Below are 23,151 nucleotides of genomic sequence, written 5' to 3'. Positions count from 1 at the left end.
TGATGACACAGGGGAAAGGCAGCTCAGAGACTCGGGGTGGCAAACCAACCTTGAACGCAAGGACGCCTTGGGAAGGGCGGCGGGTGTTTGCCAGGAGCGGCTGCCCCGGGGCACTGACAGAAGGGGCCTCTCTGCTTTCCTTTAGCATCAGACCACAGAAATGCGGGTGTCCTGGGAACAAAGGAGGGAAGCCAGGTGCCAGCGTCTGTGCGGAGTGGTTCTGAACCCTGCCGGGCGCTTACAACCTGCTTCAGGATATATGTTTTGGCTCTTAAGATATCTTACACTTCTGAACAATGAGGTTTTACTGTAAATTACCTCACTGAGTGGACATGTTATTCTGATGCTGTAAAGGACAGATGTGAGCTAGGGACAAAAGAAAAGGTTTTAGTTCCAAGATCCAAGGCCACAGTGGCTGATCTATTCTCACTTCTCCAGTGTTGTTGGGAGCCCCACCCCAGACTCCCCTCCAAACCCTCCTACAACTGCTGTGATATGGGCATGATTTTCTTAAGAAGACATTCAATGTCTATAACTTCTCAAAATCTTATTAGCGATAGGGTTAACTGGATTTTTCATTTATATTCGGTGTTCTCTTTAATATTTAAAATTATATGGGGCTGGGTGTGGTTGCTCATGCCTGTAATCCTAGCAATTTGGGATGCCAATGTGGAGAATTGTTTGAGCTCAGGATTTGGAGACCAGCCTGAGCAAGAGCAAGACTCTGTCTCTACTAAAAATAGAAAAACTAGCCAGGTGTTGTGGTGGGCACATGTGGTCCCATCTACTTGGGAGCCCAAGGCAAGAGGATTGCTCAAGCCCAAGAGTTTGAGGTTGCTGTGAGCTATGATGATGCCACTGCACTCTACACAGGGCACCACAGTGAGACTCTGTCTTAAAAAAAATTAAAATTATATGCACAAATTGATATTATTAAAAAATAAGACCTGCTTTGGTGCCTGTAGCTCAGTGGCTAGGGTGCCAGCCACATACACTGGAGCTGGAAGTTTTGAATCCGGCCTGGGCCTGCCAAACAACAATGACAACTACAACCAAAAAATAGCTGGGCACTGTGGCAGGTGCCGGTAGTCCCAGCTATTTGGGAGGCTGAGGCAAGAGAATCACTTAAGCCCAAGAGTTTGAGGATGCTGTAAGCTGTGATACCACAGTACTCTAACGAGGGCAACATAGTGAGACTCTGTCTCAAAAAAAAAAAAAAAAATCAGACCTTTATTGTATTATCCACTGAAATAAATCTAGGATTGCTTGTAGTTTAAAAAGTGATTTTAAGTAAACGGAGATCCCTGTATTAATATATTTTGTCTTAGTTCAATATATTATATAATGTGGCTGAATTTTTTTTTATAATCTACATTTTGTTTTTAAATCTTAGTGACAAAATTGCCACTGGGTCCTTTGATAAGACTTGTAAACTCTGGAGTGTGGAAACAGGAAAATGTTACCATACCTTTAGGGGCCATACAGCAGAAATAGTGAGTATGTTTATATTATATATTTTATTCTATTGTTTCTTTGCAGAATTCCATTTAGTTCTACATTCACAACTAATTTTCAAATTCTATCTGAGTGTTTTTATTCTGCATATATCTTATATGGTGGTGCTGATATATTTTAAAAACTACTTCAATTTTTATATCTTGCAAATACTGTCAAAGAATTGTATCCTGCGTGATTAAGTAGATACATAAATACGTGAGTATTACATCCAAGTTTAAAATTTTTCTTTTTCATTGAACTATCTTTAAAATTCTGACTTAATGAGGGTCAACGAATTTATTAAAATAGCTTTCAGAATAACTTTTAATTGTTATGTGAGATATTTAGGTTAATTGTTCTCTGGATATCCTTATAACTCAAATTTCCATGGATAGTCTGATGCTCTAAATAGCTTGTGCTATTGGAAAGCCCTTGCCCTCGGTCAGTTCTGTGTTACATCTTAGACAATTAGTAAGATAACTGGCACCCTGTAGAACAAGTGGTACCTCTTAAAAATAAACGGGCTTCTGATCCTAATCAAGTGCTTTATATTGTTTTAATCAGAGATGTAACTAAGGACAATTTTATTAGACTTTAAAGAGTTCTCGGGTTATGTTGTGACCTGTTGATGGGGAACACCCCTACCCTTCATGTGTCGTCTTTATCAGGTAGAACCAGTTTTTAACATTTAACTCAGTTCACTTGTTACACAGTTAAATTACTATTAAGTGGACCAAACCAAAGGGATTCCACAAATAGGAGCTGCATCCACTTCATCAATGCGCTAGTGACATAAAAATTACGGGGACTTTGAGGGTCAAAGAAAAAAAATGCTAAAGCAGGAAAAACATGTAACTGCTTCTTCCCATAGTTGGCAGTAAGGAAATCTAGCTCTGTCCCTTTTGTTGAAAAGAGACGTAAAAAGGACTTGCTAATGACTGTCATTTGATGGAGAGGGGAATTGATAACAGAGTCATGGCCCTTTAACCTCAATGTTCAGTAGAGAAAGAGACACCTGCTGTGAACCAGAAAAAGCAAATAGGAGCCTATTAGGGGTGGAGAGAGGGAAGCTGTGGTGGTGACAGTCTTTGTGAAGAGTCAGTGACAGCCAGTATGCCAGCAGTGTCCTAGTTTGGAGGCCCGTGTCTGGCCCTGGATCTTAGAAATGAGAAACTTTGGAACAGACTGCAGCATGCTTGGAAATATTTCTGGGGGATAAGGAAGGGGCCTGAAGCCGGGAAAGGATCCTCTAGCCCATTAATTTATATCCACCTTAGGGAAAACAAGAACAAAAACAGGCTTCTCACTTAGAAATTGAATGTGTCTATAGTTATCCTAAAATCCCTTGGTGTATTCATCCATCAACTCATGCTGGATGATGAACTCAAGTTCAAGGTACCTTGCAAGGTATTGGGGATACTCCAGCGAAAACTTATATAATACCCTCTGACGGCACTGTCCTCTGCCCTTGACATAAGCAGATTATTAGCTTACTTGTGCCCTATAGCAACCCTAAGAGGTAGGTATGCCCCCATTTTGCAGATTAGAATACTAGGCATAAAGAGCTTAAGTCACTGGCGTTTGGGTGGCAGTAGAAACCAATGAGCAACTGAAATTACCCAAAAGAAAAGGTTGTGTATGGAGGAAAGACTCTATGGAGGAAGATAAAGAAGAGAAACCATCAGTGGATACTAAAAGAAAAACAAACACAAGAAGAAGGAGAAGAAAATAAGAGAGTTGTCAAAGCTGGCAAGCAGAAAGAACCGTGGAGAACCCAGGAGTCACCACTGCAGGGTCATGAAGTTCAGTGAAGCGACTGACAGAGCCTCCTGGGTAGACATGTAGCCACAGTGGTTTCAGTGGAGTTGAGAGTGAAAGATGGGCAGCCAGTGATGGTAAACTGTTTCTCCAAGGAGTGTGGATGTAAAGGGAAAAAGGAAGTTAAAAAGGGTCCCTAGAGTCAAGGGAGGATTTGTTTTAAAGTGAGAGAAACGCAAGTATATTTACAGCCCACTGAGAAAGATCCAGTCTAGAGGGAAGGCAGAGTTAGTGCATCTCCCGAGGAGTGTGGGGAAGGGGTCTCTGCCTCTGAGACTGAAGGGGAGGACAGTAAGGGCCAGGTGAGGAAGTTCCCATTTGACAGGTGAGTTTCCTCAGGTTGTCTGTTGAGAAAGGTGAGGAAGTTAGGGCAAGAGTATGGAATGGGAGAATTGAGCCAGAAGCATCTTAAATTGGGGGAAGGGTGCTGTGGACGGTACTGAGAGCACAGAGGCATGTATGAGCAACACCAGTTTTGTGCACTTTTCTTAGCCATGTGATCAGACAGGGAGAGCAGATGATTGGATAAAATTCTGGGTTGATCAAAGTTAATTTTAGGACTTTGTATAGAGGGTGTGTCTGAAGGATAGGAACTAAGAGCATTGAGGATGCTGGCAGCAGGATGCTTTTGTGTGTCAGTAGAACGGGGTGATGGGCCAGCAGAAGAGGCAGGCGTGTCTGTGAGATGCACGCTATCCTGTGGCAGGCAGTGGGAAGGAAAGAGGAAGCTGGAAGTACAGGGGAATTGTAATCAGAGATTGATGAATTGGTGGTGAATCTTCTAGAGAAGGTGATGTCAAGGTTCGGGCAGTGGCCATGGGAGTGGTTACTGAAGGAAACCCAGGGGTTTGGGTCTGGAGAGTAAACGTGATGGCCACGTAAGGATTGTCATTGAGACTGTGAGCCAGTAGCCAATGTTCTTGTTAAGAGAGGCGGCATGACTGGGAGCGACAAGAAAGATGGCAGCTGGAAGGTAGGAAGCTCACAGGGGGCGGACTTTGCTTTAGTTGTTGCTTTTCTGGGTCTGGGGGTGGTGAGGGGAGTCAGTGCTCTACCATCCTCCGCTGTGTGGCGTGGGAAGCAGGACAGCAACCTGGCCATAGCAGGGTACTCATATTTGTTATTTCATTGTGTACTTGTGCAAAGAATTAAACTGAATCTGCTAAGGTAATTGCATCTTGAGGCTTTCCCATAGACAATTCCCAATTTGAAATTCTATCATCCTAAAATGTCTTCCATTTTATTTAATTTAGGTGTGTTTAGCATTTAACCCTCAAAGCACATTGGTGGCTACTGGAAGTATGGACACAACAGCCAAATTGTGGGATATTCGGAATGGAACGGAGGTGTTCACTTTAACAGTATGTTAATGATGCTAATAATATGCCTATGATTTGTGTTCATTTTTGTTTGTACTTTTCTTACATAATGTGCTCTAAGTCAGATGTTTTAGAGCTCTTGGTTGTCAAACTATAGTGGAAGGGTGATCCAGTTGGTTTGGTGGCTAATCCAAAAGATGCGGGGGTGGGGGGTGAGGTGCTGGAAAGTCAGTTTAGCATTTTATTTTGACTGAGTTTAGTCTCTAAAACACACAAAGGACAGCTTAGAACCCTTTGTCATCTATCTGGCTGAAGGCTGGCACTTTTGGGAAGAAGCAGAACAGAACCACACCAGAGATTCCTTAAAGGGATGACTGTAAACACTCTCTTCTCTACCCCTCGTCTTAGACCCCTCCTGCATCAGAAAGTCTGAAATGACAAGGGAGGAGTGATGGGAGGGGAAAGGCTGAAGGGCACCAAGCACAGAGTGAAAGCTGAGTGTGTGCTCTTGTCTGTCGTCACCACTGTCCAGCACCTCCCTGTGACCTGCCACTCCTACTGCCTTCACCCCCTCCCCCAGCTGAGCTACCGCAACAAAGATGAAATTGGTGGGAATGGCTGCATGGGGAATCCAGTTTCCTTCTCCTTTCAAAATTATACATGAATTTTAAAAAACAGGATTATTTTCCCAAGATAGCTTTTTCTAGGAAAGTTTAAAAGTGGACTAAAAAAGAAAAATAAATACCAGTTTTAAGTAACAACCAAGGGCTTTTCTTTCTTAAAACTGAGTACCGAGCATTAGTCATATAAATATACTCTGTATGTCCCATCTTTATTATTTCTCATCATTGTTACTACCTCTTCTTTCAGGCAAAGCCCACGTAAATGCCTAGAGTTTCAACTGACATCATCCTTTTTACTGATGTGCTTAAGAGCATTTGACAAGATGAGTCTTGGTCTGTGCACCTGTCTGCTATCAGACGGTACATTTGCTCTGTGGATTTAGAATTCTATTGTTTAGTTACATTTCATTTCATCTGAAATCAACCAGAAAATCCATTTGTGAATGAATTTTTCTAATTCTTTGTATTATTTAAAGACATAATTATGTTAGTTTACTAAAATAATTAGGGAAACAAGGGCATACATACTCTAGGGGCGATCTGTTTATCAGAGTTCCAGAATTGACTGTGGAGGGGGTTCCTTCCTATTGTCCCACACAGTTTGACTCATCTGCACTAAACTGTAACCAGGTGAAGGTCAAGTTCAAAGCAAGTATCTATTAGTCTATATCACATCAAATTATCTCCAGAATGTCCCTTCTAAAAGTAGTTAATTTTACTTCATATACTGTTTTTTCCTTTTCATACACTGTTTTCTTTTGCATATCATCTAATTTTTAGCCCTTAAAGCTGTTTTTAGTGTTTCCAAGATAAGGTGCAGGCAGCCGTCTAATTTCCCCAAGCACGCCATCTTCCTTTTTCTTTCATTAAAAAACAAAACAAAACAAAACACTATTGAATTAAAATGAATTGGTTTTAAGTGTAAGTCAGTGATTTTTAGTAAACTTTACAGAACTGTGCAGGCTTCTCCAAAATCTAGTTTCAGAGCATTTCCATGGCCCCAGAAGAGCCCTCCTGCCTGACTGTGAGCACTCCCCATTCCTACCCTGTAGCCCCGATCTCCTGCCCCAGAGCCTGCCCTTCTCCACACTTCCTGTTAGACCTTGATATGGTGTGCTCACAGTCGTTCTTCCGTCTACAGGTGTGTGTGACATCTGCTCTTTTTCTAGGGACATTCTGCTGAAATCATCTCCTTGTCATTTAACACTTCAGGAGACAGAATCATCACGGGGTCTTTTGATCACACAGTTGCAGTGTGGGATGCTGATACTGGAAGGTCATTCTTAATTCTTAAGAATTTTTTTTAACATGGATCAAGGATTGAGACATTCCAATATTTATTAGTTTATTCTTATATCTATTAACTGTGCTTTGGACTCCATAGGAGTGGGACATGTTAAGACCACAGTGTATTCTTTAAGGATATTTATGATCCACAAAAGACACACCCTCTGAGAATTCTGGGCGAATAATGCCAAACAACAATATAAAGGAGAATGCTGTGTTAGCAGGAGGCTGGATACGTAGCCGTTATTTATTCTATGCACTCTATAATCAAATTTCAGTGGCTTGTCATTATGGTAGGCATGAATATCATGAATAAATGAAACCCGTAGTTAATTTCCAAAATTTAATTTAGTCCAAGAATTTCAATTTCCTTCCAGATGATTTTTGGTCCTAGTTGTTAAGAAGTTAATCAAATTAGCATATCTGTGTTGGAAAGCTCCACTCTTAGACTTGTTTGTGTTCTGATGGAGGGGCTTATGATCAGGGCGCCTGCCCAGGAGGTGTGCAACAGGGAATGGGGGAGAAGGGAGGACCTTTCTGTCCTGTGGCACGTAGTTTCTGACGAGCCAAATGCCCACTCAGCTCTAATTTTAGACACCTTTACTACTAGTTACCCATCCCTTTTTGAAGTGTTACCTCAAGTATTGTTATCTTAACTGTGTAACATTTCAGTACATTTTCGTTGGAATGCAATTATTAGTAGCTTCCTTTTGAGCTATCATAGACCCATTTTGTTTTGCCATCAAATATATTATTTGGTAAATAATATAACTTAGATGAGTTTGCACAGATGTGCTTTGCCCTGTTATTTGGGTGCATGTACTAAAGTCAGATGTCTTTCACCCGTTTTCATGATTTCCATTTCGCAGGAAGGCATATACTTTAATTGGTCACTGTGGTGAGATTAGCAGTGCCGTGTTCAACTGGGATTGCTCTCTCATATTAACTGGCTCTATGGACAAGACCTGCATGGTGAGCTGGAGAACCGCCTTTGCTTGTGTTGTGTCTGTACTCTTGACTGTGTTAGGGATCTGCCGCAACATTAACACATTTCAAAGGTGATTAAGGCATGAATTTATAAGTAATCATTGGTAATATTTCTATTTCAAGTTGTAGATTTTCTAAGTTAGAGGAAATTATGACGTAGTAAAAAATGTTATTTGTTTCAAATGTATTAAAGATCTTATTTCAAAGGACAGATGATTTTTGTTTAATGTTCTACCATGCGTTTATGAAACTCTGATTAGCGTGACCCTCAAAGAGCCTCATATATAGTATCACCCTGCTCCTAAGTTTTTGCACTTTAAACAATGTTTGCTAAGTGCATAGACTCTGGAATTATCATTTGATTATGTACCAGATTTATTATAATCTTATCATGTACTTTAAATTTTCTGGCATTGTGGTGTTAGATCAAGCTTTCTATTACTAGATGTCCTTCCTATAAAAAGAGGCCACATCTATTCCCACCAGTAAAGCAATACGCTTTGAGATTCTTATCTTTCCTTAATATAGTGGCAGATTCTAAATTTCTGATGTTGGCCTTCTCTGTGACCAAAGTGTGCCTTGCTAGGGGGTTGACTGTGGTCTCTGGTAATGAATCAAGTTAAAACTGAACATTTGAAAATTACACACGTGATGGATACAGCATGGCTATTTAACTATCCCTAAGCATGTCATGAAGACCACTGGACTGGCCATCTTCATACTTTAGATAGAAAATCATAGATTTTTTTGGCTCTTGTTTGTTTGTTTGTTTGTTTTAAAATTGCAGCTATGGGATGCTACAAATGGAAAATGTGTGGCAACTTTAACAGGCCATGATGATGAAATACTAGATAGCTGCTTTGATTACACTGGAAAGCTTATTGCAACAGCTTCAGCAGATGGTAGGTAATCTGTTCATACGTTTCATTTATAGAGGGAGTTATGCTTTGCTTGATAAATGTGCATGGTGCTTCACTAGGTTTCATCTCCCTGACGACCAGCTGGGATGGAAACTGCCTCATCTCCATGGTGACCATAAATGTCTCTACAGAATGTCCATATCATATTCTGATAACTGTGTGTGATGCTACACAAAGTCCGTGATGCCTCCCTGATAACATCTATAAATAAATACATGTGGGTTCTTGGTCATCTCCTTAATCTCTAGTTGACTGTCAAATAGGGCAGGGGTTAGGAAAAGTAACTCCTGTGCAGTCGCAAGTCTGCATATAACTATTGACTCCCCCAAAACCTATTGACTAAGAGCCTACTGTTGACTAGGAAGCCTTGCTGATGACACAGATAACTGATTAACACATATTTTGTATGCCATATGTATCATATGCTGTATTCTTGCAATAAAGTAAGCTAGAGAAAGAAGATGTTTTTAAGAGAATCATAAGAAAGAAAAAATATAATTGTTCATTAAGCAGAAATGGATCATCATAAAGGCCTTCATCCTGCTATCGCCATGTTCAGTAGACTGAGGAGGAGGAGAAAGAGGAGGACAAAGAGGACAAAGAGTTGGTCCTGTGTCTAAGGCAGGGCAGAGGCAGAGGCAGAGGCAGAAGAAAGTCCATGTTATTAGTCAGGTCATGCTCATTGGCTCAAAAGTCAGCTGTCATGTATGATGCTATCCTATGTTGGCCTGTCAACTGGACTGCCATTAAAGGTGCTGTATAACTACAGATCCTGCCCCATCATGTCTGCCCAGTCTCTGTGGTGAACGTACGTGATGCTATGCTATACACCATTTTTCAATTACCAATTATGCTTCTGTACCATGTCTGCGTCATCTTACTGACAGCCACATATGATGCCAAACTAGTTGTGCCTCAATTCCATGAACTTCACATGGGACACTACACCATGCCTGTTATCTCCCTGTTATCATGTACGATGTTATACTGTGTCTGTCTTATTCCCTCAAGGACTGTGTGTTATTCTACACTGTAACATCATCTCCTTGAAAGTTATGGTTTATGCTATATTGTTTTCTTTCATTTCTTTAAAACCACATTTGATGCTAAGAAGTATCTGCCTCACATACTCGATAACTACTTTTGACCCTACAATGTCTGCCTTCTCTTTGATGTCACAAAATACTATTCTATGTCTATGCCATATTCTGATCACCAAATAAGAAACTACATGATGTGTGTGGCATTTCCCCGATTACAGGTATGACACTGTCTGCATCATATTGTTGGTTACCACATGTTATAAAACACTGTACTTGCATTGTCTTAAAAGCCACGTGTGATGTGATGCTATACTTGGTTGCCACTTCTGACGTGTATGATGTCAGCATCATATCCTTGATAACCACGTATGATGCAAAACTGTGAGTCACTTGGGTGACAAATACATATGATGCTACACTGTGTCTACATCATTGAAAGTCACATGCAGTGCTCTATGACGTCTGTATCATCTCACTGACAACCATCTATATTGCTGTACTATGTACACATCGTATCCTAGATAACATTTTGTGATACTAAACAACACCTCATCTCCATGACAACCATGTATGATGTCATACTACATTATCTCCTTGACAACCACATATGATGATTCATTATGTCTGTGCTATTTCCCTGACAAGTGTTTATGACGCTACTCTTTGCAGCATAGTCCCGACAAGCTTGTGTAACACTGTACGACTTGTACATTATCTCCCTGACCACTCCCTACTTAACACTACGCTCTCTCCACACCATGTCTTTATAACTCTGTGATACTGTGCTCTGCTTGCACCATCCTGGGCAAGCACATACGAAGCTATAGGAAGCCTAAGTCATCGCATGACATCACATGCCATGTGCGATGCTGTTCTATGAGTTATCACTTTGATTACAAAGTATGATTCAGCCCCATATATCACCTTCCTGAAGACTACAAATGATCTTACATTACATCTGTATTATTTACCTAATGCTCATGTATGAAACTACGGTGCCAGGGATGTCCAACCTGCTGGGCTGCATGCCGATTTTGTGATGACCTTTTCTGCTTATCTTTGGTGTTGGATATCACAAAAAAAATTCATGAACTTTTTACTATTTTTCTTAATCAGCTTTTGTTGTTAGTGTTTATGTATTTAACATGTGGCCCAAGACAACTCTTATCTTTCCAGTGTGTAGCACAGAAAAAAAGTTTGGATACCCCTTACTGCACCGAGTCTGTGTCATTCCTTCAGTGACCATGTATGAAACTCTGTTGTGTCTACGTCATGTATCTGTCGTATATCTGACTGCTGTATCTTAGTTTACATTGTCATCCCTTTTATAATCATGTAGGATGCTACACTATACTTTATTTACCGTGTTTGCCCCAAAATAAGACACTGTCTTATATTTATTTTTTTCTCAAGAAGACATACTAGGGCTTATTTTCAGGGGATGTCTTCCTCTCCACGCCAAAATGCCTGATCACACCCATCACTAGGCCTTATTATTGGGGTAGGGGTGTCTGCATAGCCATGTCCATCACTAGGTCTTATTATCAGGGTAGGGCTTATATTTAACAAATGCATAGAAATCCTGCTAGGGCTTATTTTTTGGGTAGATCTTATTTTCGGGGAAACACAGTAATTCTATGTAACCAGGTATGATTTTATCCCATGTCTGAGTCATTTCTTATAAATCCATGTATGATGCTATAATATTTCCACCTCATCTCCCTAATAAACTTATCTACAGGGCTTAGTATGTCTGTATCACCTCCTTTAAAAAAGTGTATGATTCTGTATTATGTCTGGATAATCTCTTTGAAATCTGCTTCTGACACTGTACTATGTATATCACTGAGAACTATATACGATGCTATACATATATGGATCACTTCCATTGAAATCACATATGATGTTACACCATTCACGTTGACCACTTGATAACCCTGTGAGTTGCTAAAGTATGTTGGCTCATTGACCTCTATTTGCGATGCTATGCTATGATTACATCATCTCCATGACAACCAGCTATGATGCTTGTTTTAGTCAGGATTCTCCAGAACAGAACAGAACCATCAGAACATATTATGGACATACAAAAATGGATTCACAATGGGATTGGGTCATGTGATTATGAAAGCTGAGAAGTTCACCATATGTCACCTGCAAGTTAGGGAGCCAGGAAAGCCAGTGGTGGAGTTCAGTCCACAGGTACATCTGCACCACTGATGGTCATGTTTGGTGCTGCACTGTGTATATCTCATCCCTTGAACCTTAACTGTGTTTGTATCATCTCCTTGTCAACAGTGTCTGACACTACACTATACCTAGGTCATCTCCCTGAAGATCACATATGACACTACACTATGCTTGTGTCATCTCTGTGATGGCCAACATGGTGCTGAGTTAGGTGTGTATCATCTCCCTCATGACCACGCATGACACTACCCAATGTCCACATCCTCTGTGATGACCACATATGACAACATTTTATTTCTCTGTTGACTAGTAATGTTGAGCACCTTTTTGTTTGTCTGTTGATGGGAACATCTTCTTTGGAAAAATGTCCATTCAGTCCTTTGCTCATTTTAAATTTTTTTGGAGGGGTTTAAATACATTTTTTTGCTATTGAGTTGTGTGATATATATTTCGAATGTTAGCACCTTATTACATATTATTTCCAAATATATTCTCCCATTTGACAGATCACCTTTATATTTTGTTAATTTTCCTTTTGCTATGAAGAAACTTTTTGGTATTTTTCTTTTGGGATAGATTCTCACTCAGTCACTATGGGTTGAGTGCTGTGGCATCAAAGCTCACAGCAACCTCAAACTCTTGGGCTCAAGTGATCCTCTGGCCTTAACCTCCTGAATAGCTGGGACTGCAGTTGCCACCACAATGCCTGGCTAGTTTTTCTATATGGGGTCTCATTTTGCTTAAACTGTTTTTAAACTCTTGAGCTCAGGAGCCCCACCTGCCTCACCCTCTCAGAGTGTTAGGATTACAGGCATGAGCCACTGCACCTGGCCAATTTTTTAGTTTTATTTTGTCTTGTTTACGTTTGCTACCTGTGGTTTTGGTGTCATGGCCAAAAAATCATTGCCAAGACCAATGCCAAGGAACTTTTCACAATATTTTCTGTTAGGAGTTTTGTGGTTTCAGATCTTTTATTTAAATCTTTAATTCATTTTGAGTTAATTTTTAAATATAGTATAAAACAGGGGTCCAATTTCATTCTTTTACATGTGACATTCAGTGTTTTCCAGAATCATTCACTGAAGAAAGACTTTTCCTTCTTCTCTGTGTATTTTAGTGCTCTTGTCAAAGATTAGTTGATGATATATGCATGAGTATATTTCTGGGCTTTTTATTCTGTTCCATTACTCATATGTATGTTTTTATGCCAGTACTGTTTTGATTAGTACAGCTTTGTAATATAGACAAGATAAGAAACAACCTAAGTGCCCTTTGACAGATAAATGGATAAAGAAAATATGGGTGTGTGTGTGTATGTACATACATATATATCAATCATACATATTTATATATAAAGAATATTATAAAGGAATATTTTAATCCATATAAAAGAAGGAAATGCTATCTTTGCAACAACATAGATGAATCTGAAGGACATGATAAGGAAAGTAAGTTATACACTGAAGGACAAATATTGCATGGTGTACCTATATGTAGTATCTAAAAAAGCAGAACTCATAGAAATAGAAAGTAGAAGAATGGTTACCACGGGTCAGGAGGTGGGGAAGTGAGAAGATGCTGGTCAAAGGGCATAAACATTAAGATATAAGAAGAACAAGTTCTGGAGATCTAAGTTGCATAGATAGCATGAGTGGTAAGGAGTGTGCTAATTAGATTGTGACAATCATTATATAATGTGTATGTATATGAAATAATCATGTTGTACATCCTGAATATATATAATATTTATCAATTAAAGATTAAAAAATTAAAATCTATTTACAAAGAATCTTTTCATTAAAAAATTCTGACAGAGGGGTGGTGCCTGTGGCTCAGTGGGTGGGGCGCCAGCCCCATATATGGAGGGTGGCGGGTTCAAACCCCGCCCTGGCCAAACTACAACAAAAAATAGCTGGGTGTTGTGGTGAGTGCCTATGGTCCCAGCTACTTGGGAGGCTGAGGCAAGAGAATCGCCTAAGCCTAGAAGTTGGAGGTTGCTGTGAGCTGTGTGATGCCACAGCACTCTACTGAGGGCAATAAAGTGAAACTCTGTCTCTACAAAAAAAACAACCAAAAAAACCCCCCCCAAACATTCTTGTGATTAAAATACTTTTAAGTAGTCACATATACTTTATGTTTTAATCAGATACAGAATTTTGCTGGTTATGTTAATTATGCTTTATTTCATCATTGTCTCCCTTTTTTGTTTTTGCAGTTTTGGCCAGGGCTGGGCTTGAACCTACCACCCCTGGTATATGGGACCGGTGCCCTACTCTTTGAGCCACAGGTGCCACCCCATTGTCTCCCTTTTCAAAATTACATCTGCATGCTTATTATTTAACTTGGTAGGACTTCTCTAAGTGAGGCACAAAAATCGTCCTGGAAGGCAAGCATCCCGAGTCCAGATAATTTGATTTTTTAAGTAACTATTTACTTTTTCATATTCTCACACACTTTGGCTTTCCACCCACAGATCTTAGCTTTATTTTATTTTATTTTTTGAGACAGGCTCTTGCTCTGTTGTCTGGGCTAGAGTTCAGTGGCATCATCACAGCTCACTGTAGCCTCCCATTCCTGTGCTCAAGTGATCTTCCTGCCTCAGCCTCCAGAAGAGCTGGGACTACAGGTGCATGCCACCATGCCCAGTTAATTTGTCATACTTTTTAGAATGTGGTCTAAGTTGCCTGGGCTGGTCTCAAACTCCTGACCTCAAGCTCTTCTCCCATATCAGCTTTCTAAAGTGCTAGGATTGCAGGCATGAACCACCACACGCAGCCCGATCTTGGCTTTAAAAACTTATCCGCCAACTGTAATTAGTCCACCCTTTTTGTTTCAAATATAATTTGAATTGGTAGAGAGAATTTATTCAGCAGTATGTACTGAAGTACCTACCTTGCAGCAGGAATTGTTTGGGAATATGGGACACACAAGTAAACAAAAGAGATAGAAATCCCTGACCTTGTGGAGTCAGGAAGGGGAAACAGACAACAAATAATGCCATATATGGATTTCATGTAGAATGTTACATTATATAGAGCATTTGGTGGGAGAGAATGTGAAAGCTTAGCAGTGTGGGATAAGAAAGCAGGATAGTCAGAGAGTCAGGGTGAGGATAAAACACAAGTTCAACTCCCGTTTTGTTTCCTCATCTGATATTACCCTAGCAGTGATTCTATTTTTTTCCTTGCTCAAGAAAACTTTAATGTAAAACAATCACTGTTTTCTTTTGGTGTGTCTTCTAAACCTGTTCTGTGCTTTCCTAAGACATCTTGATATTTAGACCAATACTTTTTATTTTTCTCTGGGCTTTGCACCTAATTCCCACCTTGAAACTTGGATCTCATTCAACAGTTGATTACCTATGCACACATCTGTTTCTTTATATATCTTCTTTTCTTTCCTCATTGGAATTGTTATCAAGCCTGGTCTTTTTCTTTTGCTGTCTTTATATCCATTCATATTTTTTAAAAAACAATTACAGAGTTGCATGCTATGTATTTTTTTCTTTGTTTTCTGAAGTTTAAAATTAAGGATTTTTAAAATTTAGAGTACTGGCCTATCCAGGACATGCCCATTCATGTTATTAACAAACTCTCAAAACAAGTTGGTCACTTTTCTAAGGCTTTTAAGATGTGTAAGAAAATAGCAAGTTATATTTTTATAATTCCATTAATTCTAACATATCATCTTATATACTTTCTCCTGAAGTTGACATTGTTAGAAAGGTAAGTAAAAAATTATTAAAATATTTTTTCTCTAAATGCAAATAAAGTACCTAAATTTTTCTATCCTTGCTGTATTTTACATCTATCTCATGCTGTGATTTGAGGTAAGAAATCATCCTTCATCTGGCCAGATAGATTGTAACTTTTCTTCTGACAAAATTTTATTATACTACTGAAATTTTTATGCTTATTTACCCCCCCATCTATAAGGAAATTCACATAGAACTTCTTACATCCATCCACTCGTACATCCATCCGTCCATCCACTCATCCATTCATCCATCCACTCATCCATTCATCCATCCATCCATCCACTCATCCATTCATCCATCCACTCATCCATTCATCCATCCATCCATCCACTGATCCATTCATCCATCCACTCAACCATCCATCTATCCATCCATCCATCCATCCACTCATCCATCCATCCATCCATCCACTCAACTATCCATCTATCCATCCATCCATCCATCCATCCATCCATCCATCCATCCATCCTACATCTATTTATTGTCAATATGTGCCTGGCACTTCTGGCACTTAGCTCTTACAGTGGAAAACCATTCTTAGAGCCTCTTTCCTTCACACTGAGTAGTGGCTGATGCTCTTTCTCAAGAAGGCCTGTTCACCTCTCATAAACTCACACTTATACACCTGGTGTAGAATTCTGGTCTTGCTGCTTATTCATCACTTGCTTCTTCAAATTTTCTTTGCATCCCCCCCCTTTTTTTTTCTTCTTTAAAATGTTTTTTACTTCTGAATTCCTTTTTTCTCATCTCTTTTCAATCTTGGGATTCATTATCACTTCTAATAAGCTCATGGCTAACGAGGAGCTCCCGTTCACCCCCTTCTGCAGCGGGGCCGGCTTGCATTTCAATATTAACTATCCGGCTCTTGCCACAGGCAAGAAGAGCTTGTGTGTCAGAGGAATAGATATTTAGATAATCAAGGTCACTGGTCCAAAGTTCTATATTTAAGATGAATTTATGTATATCCCCACCCTTTTCAAAAAGGAACAGCAAGAGTTTTCAGTGCAGCCACCAGAAAATGCATTGCCAAATTGGAAGGTCATGAAGGTGAAATTTCAAAGGTGAGTTCCTTTCACATTTGGAGCAGTTTATTTACTTTTAAAAAATAAACAACATGCACAGCATAAATAGGTCTCTATTGGAATTGATGTACTAAGGTTTGTTTACCTCATTCTTTCTAGAAATCAGTCATAGACTTTATTTTAAAGTGTTTACTCAAATTCAGCATGACAAATGATTTCTAAAATCTTTAAAAACCCTTTAAAAAGTATAAAGCATTGTGCTCAACCATCATTAAAAGATTTAGTTGAAAATACTTAATAGAGCAACTTGGGGAGTTTATGAAGTGTGTTTCCTAGTTCTGGTAAACACACAAGTTTATATTTTGCAAAAAGCATGCTATGTAGCAAGTATCAAGTGCTCTGCAAATTAGATGAGATCAAGGGAGTATTTCTTAGAAATATTTAACAATTAAAGTACATACAAAAATATCATTTTTGAAGCTCTGAAGGTGTATCTTAGGACTTCGCATTAAGTCCCACGAAAAGATTTGTTACAGCAAGGCCACCGAGTCAGCGACCTCCAATTTGGATGTGTTGCCAGAATTTATTTATTTATTTTTTTTGAGACAGAGTCTCACTGTGTCACCCTCAGTAGAGTGCCATGGTGTTACAGCTCACAGCAACCTCAAACTCTTGGGCTCAAGCAATTCTCTTGCCTTAGCCTCCCAAGTAGGTGGGACTACAGGCCCCTGCCACAACGTCCAGCTATTTTTAGAGATGAGGTCATGCTCAGATGGTCTCGAACCTATGAGCTCAGGCAATCCACCTGCCCCAGCCTCCCAGAGTGCTGGGATTACAGGTGTGAACCACTGGCCTGGCCCTGTTATCAGAAAATTATAGAGTAGTTTGGGACTTGGTGTTTTTCACCTCCCAGCTGAGCCCAATTCCTTGGCCTTATATCTGATATCAGATTTGCTCCTTCCTTGTAAAATATCAGCTTGATGGTTTCAGGTTTCTGAAGCTCTATCTAAACCCTGGTAGTGCCCCACATGGTACTCTTGCCCTGCCTGCCTCTGTGGCTGCTGGTGGTGGTTGTGGTCCTCTGTCCAGTCAGGGCTGGGCTCCATGGCAGTCCACCCCATGCTAGGAGGTGTAGGGGTGGCAAGAGGGGATGGGAAAGGGGATGAGGGAGGCAAGCTGAGGAGAGAGCCCTGACTATGTTTCTGAGTGTGGCGGTTGTAGACAGCTGTAGCAAGTCTCCCCAACAAATACACATCTGTTTTTATGCTTGCTAAGTGAATATGTTATTTATTGAATTGTCATCTAGTGATGGCATTTCTTTGGGGTGTAAAGCTAAAGTATTAATTCATTTATGCATTCAGCAAACACTTCAGAGATCATGCACTGTGCTAGCATTGCTCAGGTGCTGGTGACACAGGGATACAACACAGGCAGGACCCTTTCCTCCTCAGACCTTCAGTCCTGGAGGGGGTGGCCCAATTCATTGTCTTCTGATAACTAGAGAGGGATGTGACTGTGTGACATCCAGGGAAAGGGAGGACTAATGGTTTCCTCTGATTGGTAACTCCTAGCACATGGGTGGCACTCAAGCATGTTCATAGAAAGTGCTATCTATACTTTGGGTGCTGGTAGATGACAGTGCTCTTTCTTGCTGAACCCGACATTCACTTTTTCTATGGCACAGATTAAAGGGGGATTTGCATGATTTTGACTGTAAAGATAACATTGGGGTTTGGATATATAGAAACCTGACTCTTTGTGCAGAGAAGGGCATTAAAGTCTTTGGAAAGAAGCTGGGTGGGAAACACTTATAATGGTGCTTTGATCTTTATTCTTAGAATTGTGAGGAGCGGACACTTAAATGTTTCTCTTTGGGCTTTAACGTTCACGTATTAGACCCTGTAATATTTTTCCCATCGTGAAGAAATTGTTCTGTGTAATAATAAATACCAGGCTTGGAAGGGGACAGGCGTTAGTAATGTCCCTTTTTTTACTGATAAAAAATATATTGGACCTATTGTATAAACCTGTGATCAATTTTTTTCCTTCCTCTTTTGTAGATTTCTTTCAACCCCCAAGGGCACCGTCTTCTAACTGGCAGCTCCGACAAAACGGCTCGAATCTGGGATGCTCAGACTGGCCAGTGCCTCCAGGTTCTTGAGGGGCACACGGATGAAATCTTTTCTTGTGCTTTCAACTATGAAGGCAACATAGTCATCACAGGTAAGAGAGAAATACGAGCCATAATTGCTATAGGGTTCTCCAAGCTGAATTCCAGAAGGGGTCCACTCCAACCCTTTCTCCTTGGCCGCTGGCTCGTCTTGGTTGGCTGTTCTGTTTCCACTAATGAATTTTAGGTGCATCAGAACCCACAGTAATGAGTTCTGCTCTTGACAATAAGGCTTTGTGAGTCTGAGGCATAGTTGCTATAGGTAAGGTGACAATTTAATAGCCTGTCTTGCAGGTTGCTCCCTTTCCCCAGGTGTCCTCCATCAAGTGGAGGTTAATATTTGATTGATGCCAGTAAGCGTTAGTAACAGAAACAAATCAGGACCAGAGTTCTCCACAGTTGGCTTTTGAGCCTACTAGAGATTTATTCTTTGACCCAAGTTGTTTTCTCTTTGGATGTCCCATGCTAAAGCACTGATATTTTGGGAAAAGAACTTGGATTGAGCATTTATCAAACCTTAACAATTTATAGAGAATTAATCTCAGTATTTTATAAAAACTGGACTGAGAACAGGTTAATTGAGATTATGGAAAGGTGTCAAGAGTGACACAATAGTGGTATAATATTAGCATGGTGCCTCTGGGAGAGGTCTTGACAGGGAGCAGGTGCTACAGTGGTGTGGCACAGGGATGCCCTAAGCCAGCACAGAAGACCAGGTCTGCCTAGTCCTCCTTGTGTTGATAAAGTTAAAGTCAGCAAACTGGTCTAATAAGGTAAATGTCACGTACTCAAGGTTGGCTTTGCATATTGGCTGATGAAGTGGCTTTCTACTCATACATGTGTCACTACGAAAGTTTTGAGACAGACTGTGTTATAATCTATTATTTCACTTCTAAGACACACAGCTGACAGCACCCTTCCTGATCGACCTGTGCAAGTTTCAGCCTGCTCAGCTTATCAGTGTAGCTGGCAGGGCTTCATGTGTTTCTGTCTGTAGAGATTTTATGTTTCTTGTCATTTGTATACCTCAAAACTTTGACAATGATTTACATATAACTTCAGGGATGCTGAGAATTATTTATCCTTATGGCCTGAAATTTCTACTTAATTATTGGTGAGTTCTGAAACCACAGATTGCTTCCTCTTGGCTTATGACTTTCAAGTATTCACTAAGAGATAGGTACTTGTAAAGCATGGCCATAATAAGCTACATTATTTTCTTGTGGACGTACTCAATTCCTTCCCCATAATGAGGAAAGCAGCAGGGCCTGTGATAGAGGATGCAGGATGCCCCTGCAGGGAGCAGCTGCCACGTGGGGAGGAGGGAAGGCTGGGCTGGCCTGATGGAGCCTCTTCCCTCCACCAGTTTTCACAGAAGCCCCTAGAGAGTCTGGGGGGAGGAGTGTTAGTTATCTCTGCCTTGCTTTAGTGCTGCCGCTTAAAACCCTCAGTTCTTTTAAGTTGTTAATGATTTATTTAGTGTATTCCAAAGCACCAAAGTGCTAAATACTAGCTCACTGGATGACAAAGCTTATTAGAACAGGGCAACACTTGTGTCTGGCCATCAATAGAGCTATCATCTTTAAAATGATCTGCCTTATATTCTGCGTGAAACCCATTGTCATTAACTGCCGGCTATTTCAGTGGGCTGCATGAGATTGGGTTTAGAATTACAAACTGGCATAAAAGTGGCTGGCATAGTCTTTGCTTTTTTAAAAATATGGAGTGTCTTTTTCTGGGATGCACAGTTTTTACAGGCTTTCCTGATTCCTATATCTCTCACCCTTTTTCTGTTTATATTATGTGTCTGGTCCTGAAGGTAAAGGCCCCAGCAGCTCCTACTGAGATGAGAAAAACCTCCTGACATTTTGAAATGTTCCCAAGTGGGATGTCCTGCCTCCTCTTATGCATATCACCCAGACGTGGGGATCTTCAGAGTCACTGTATTTCCACCGGGTAGTGATGTTTGAGGTGGGGGCAGTGGGGGTGGCTTGAAGTAACTGCATTCTCAGGTCCTCCTCAAGTGTAAGATCCCTTGAATGTTGCTGGTGTGAGCAGAATGTGAACCTGCTCCATTTACAATCAGCTGATATCACGAAAAAAACTGCTTGAAAAATACATGAGTTGCTTTAGGGGTCTGTAGTTAGTCTCTGCGAATCGAGTGCATTTAGCACCTTGCTAATTACCAGTGACCCGGGACATGTCAACTTGTAAAAAGAGAGAGTGAGGTGAATCAAATGAAATAAAAAATTAACTCTGTGAAATTTATTTTATTAGGCAGCAAGGATAACACCTGTAGGATCTGGCGCTGACTGAAGGAAGCCGGTCTGTGAGCGGACTTGCCAGCAACAGTGACCAGGAACTTGAGCCTCACAGACGACAGGCTATTTTAATGTCTCGTGTACTTTCTACTTTTTCTAAGTCAACTATAGTATTTATATACTCTGTCCTTAACTTCACAGATGAGACCATTAAAATTGATGAGGTTACATCATTTCTTGATATTATTTGATGGGGATGACAGGATACACAAAACAGCATTATTTTTAATTAATTAATTAATTAATTTTTATTTGTGTCTTATTTTCTAATAGCATTGGGAGGCTGATAAATAAAACCAGAGTGATTTAATGTTTCTCAGATTCTACTTTAAAGCTATTGTTCTAATTTCTATTTGAATAAAGTTTTTGGAGGAAATGACTTGTGAATTGTACATCTGTATTTATTATGTATGTTTTGGGGGTGATATAAGGAAAAGAAATTGGTTCTTATTTATTAGTAAATATATGCAGGCTAGATAGTTGACTGAAAAAATGTTGGCGAGTTTATTTCTAAGAAAAATTTAAACAGACCAGACGAACTATTGAGTTTTAAAATTTGAGTGGAAAACAATTGAAGTATGAGAGAAAATGATCAAACATCAGTCTGAGTACTGCTAAAATATTTTTTAAAGGATTTAGAAAGGCTGTTTTGTATAAAAATGCACAAATAAATATTAAAATGAATGTTAATGATGCCTGCATCCAAAGCAAAAGAATGCATGAGACCTTATAAAATCATTAAAAAAAACTTTATTGATATGTAATTAATATAGAAAAATTGCACGTGTTTAATGATACATTTTCATAAATGGGCAGATACACATTTATGCTTCTCACACCATCACCAGAATCAAGGTTTTAGTTGTATCTATCACCCCCAACAATTTCCTTGTGTTACTGTGTGTTTTGTTGTTGTTTGTGGTAAGAACACCTGACATGAGCTCTGTCCTCTCGAAATATCTTGAAGTGCTCTACACTGTCTTGTGAACTAAGGTACTATGTTGTACAGCAGATCTCCAGAACTAGTCTGGAATTCATTTTTTTTCTTTTTTGAGACAGTGTCACTCTGTCACCTTAGGTAGAGTGCTACGGTGTCATAGCTCACAGCAACCTCAAACTTTTGGACTTGAGCAATCTTCTTGCCTCAGCCTCCCAAGAGCTGGGATTACAGGCACCTGCCACAATACCTGGCTAGCTTTTTCTGTTTTTAGTAGAGACAGGGTCTTGCTCTTGCTCAGGCTGGTCTCAAACTCCTGAGCTCAAGCAATCCACCTGCCTTGTGTTACTGCCTGTGTCCACAGTGCTAGGATTATAGGTGCAAGCCACTGTGCCCAGCTTCTCATTTTTTAAAATAAGGTAAGTAGTCAACCCTGTGGTTGGGTGCTTACTGTGTGCCAATAATGCCCCACCACTTTATGTAGATCATCTCAATCTTCCCAGCAACTGTTACAGTGTAGATAAAAGGCCTGATTTAAAAGTGAGCAGGGTGAGTCACAGAAAAGCTAAGAAATTTGGCAAGGTATCCAGATATAAGGTGTTAAAATTGTTTTCAGAACACAAGGAATCTGGCTCCAGTGTACCATGTTCTTTATTTATAGAGTGCTGTGGCATCACAGCTCACAGTAGCCTCCAACTTTTGGGTTTAGGCAATTCTCTTGCCTCAGCCTCTCAAGTAGCTGGGACTACAGGTACCCGCCACAATGCCTGGCTATTTTTGTTGCAGTTGCTACTGTTGTTTTAGCTGGCCAGGGCCAAGTTCGAACCCACTGCCCTTGGTATATGAGGCTGGCACCCTACCCACTGAGCCACAAGCACCATTCCGTTGCACCATGTTCTTAAGTAAAAAAGATTTGATTATGGATGAAGAGTATCAGATGTACCAGTGGGATGAATTGAGGTAGAACTACATTTTAGATCATCTATGTATGGTCAAGAAAAAAAAATAAACACAAAATAAATAAAAACTTTGATGTGGCTGTTGAAATGAGAAAGTTCTAAGACTGTGAAGCCAATAAGATTTTGGATTAGAGAAAATTCTTGCCACAATTTGGGTATTTCTTTCTTTTTTAAAAAAAATTATTTATTTATTTATTTTTGAGACAGAGCCTCAAGCTGTTTCCCTGGGTAGAGTGCCATGGCATCACAGCTCATAGCAACCTCCAACTCCTGGGCTCAAGCAAGTCTCCTGCCTCAGCCT

The 23,151-nt window shown here is 40.1% G+C and overlaps 1 protein-coding gene across 1 annotated transcript in view; it reads left to right on the top strand.

Moving 5' to 3' along the window:
• The window catches only part of DAW1 (dynein assembly factor with WD repeats 1), a 42,990-nt gene extending 21,972 nt beyond the window's left edge, over nucleotides 1–21,018 (top strand). Inside the window, exons 6-13 of the mRNA XM_003784883.2 lie at nucleotides 1,394–1,493; nucleotides 4,569–4,676; nucleotides 6,427–6,533; nucleotides 7,414–7,516; nucleotides 8,319–8,433; nucleotides 16,426–16,502; nucleotides 18,524–18,686; nucleotides 20,911–21,018. Coding sequence (XP_003784931.1) covers nucleotides 1,394–1,493; nucleotides 4,569–4,676; nucleotides 6,427–6,533; nucleotides 7,414–7,516; nucleotides 8,319–8,433; nucleotides 16,426–16,502; nucleotides 18,524–18,686; nucleotides 20,911–20,945 — 808 coding nt within the window. The 3' untranslated portion in view covers nucleotides 20,946–21,018. The remainder of the gene's footprint in view (nucleotides 1–1,393; nucleotides 1,494–4,568; nucleotides 4,677–6,426; nucleotides 6,534–7,413; nucleotides 7,517–8,318; nucleotides 8,434–16,425; nucleotides 16,503–18,523; nucleotides 18,687–20,910) is intronic.
• Nucleotides 21,019–23,151: the final 2,133 nt, after the last annotated feature.

This window comes from Otolemur garnettii, unplaced genomic scaffold, assembly GCF_000181295.1.
Source record: "Otolemur garnettii isolate 467f Iridium unplaced genomic scaffold, OtoGar3 scaffold00013, whole genome shotgun sequence".
Lineage (NCBI taxonomy): Eukaryota > Metazoa > Chordata > Mammalia > Primates > Galagidae > Otolemur > Otolemur garnettii.
This window is presented reverse-complemented; position numbering and strand designations above follow the sequence as displayed.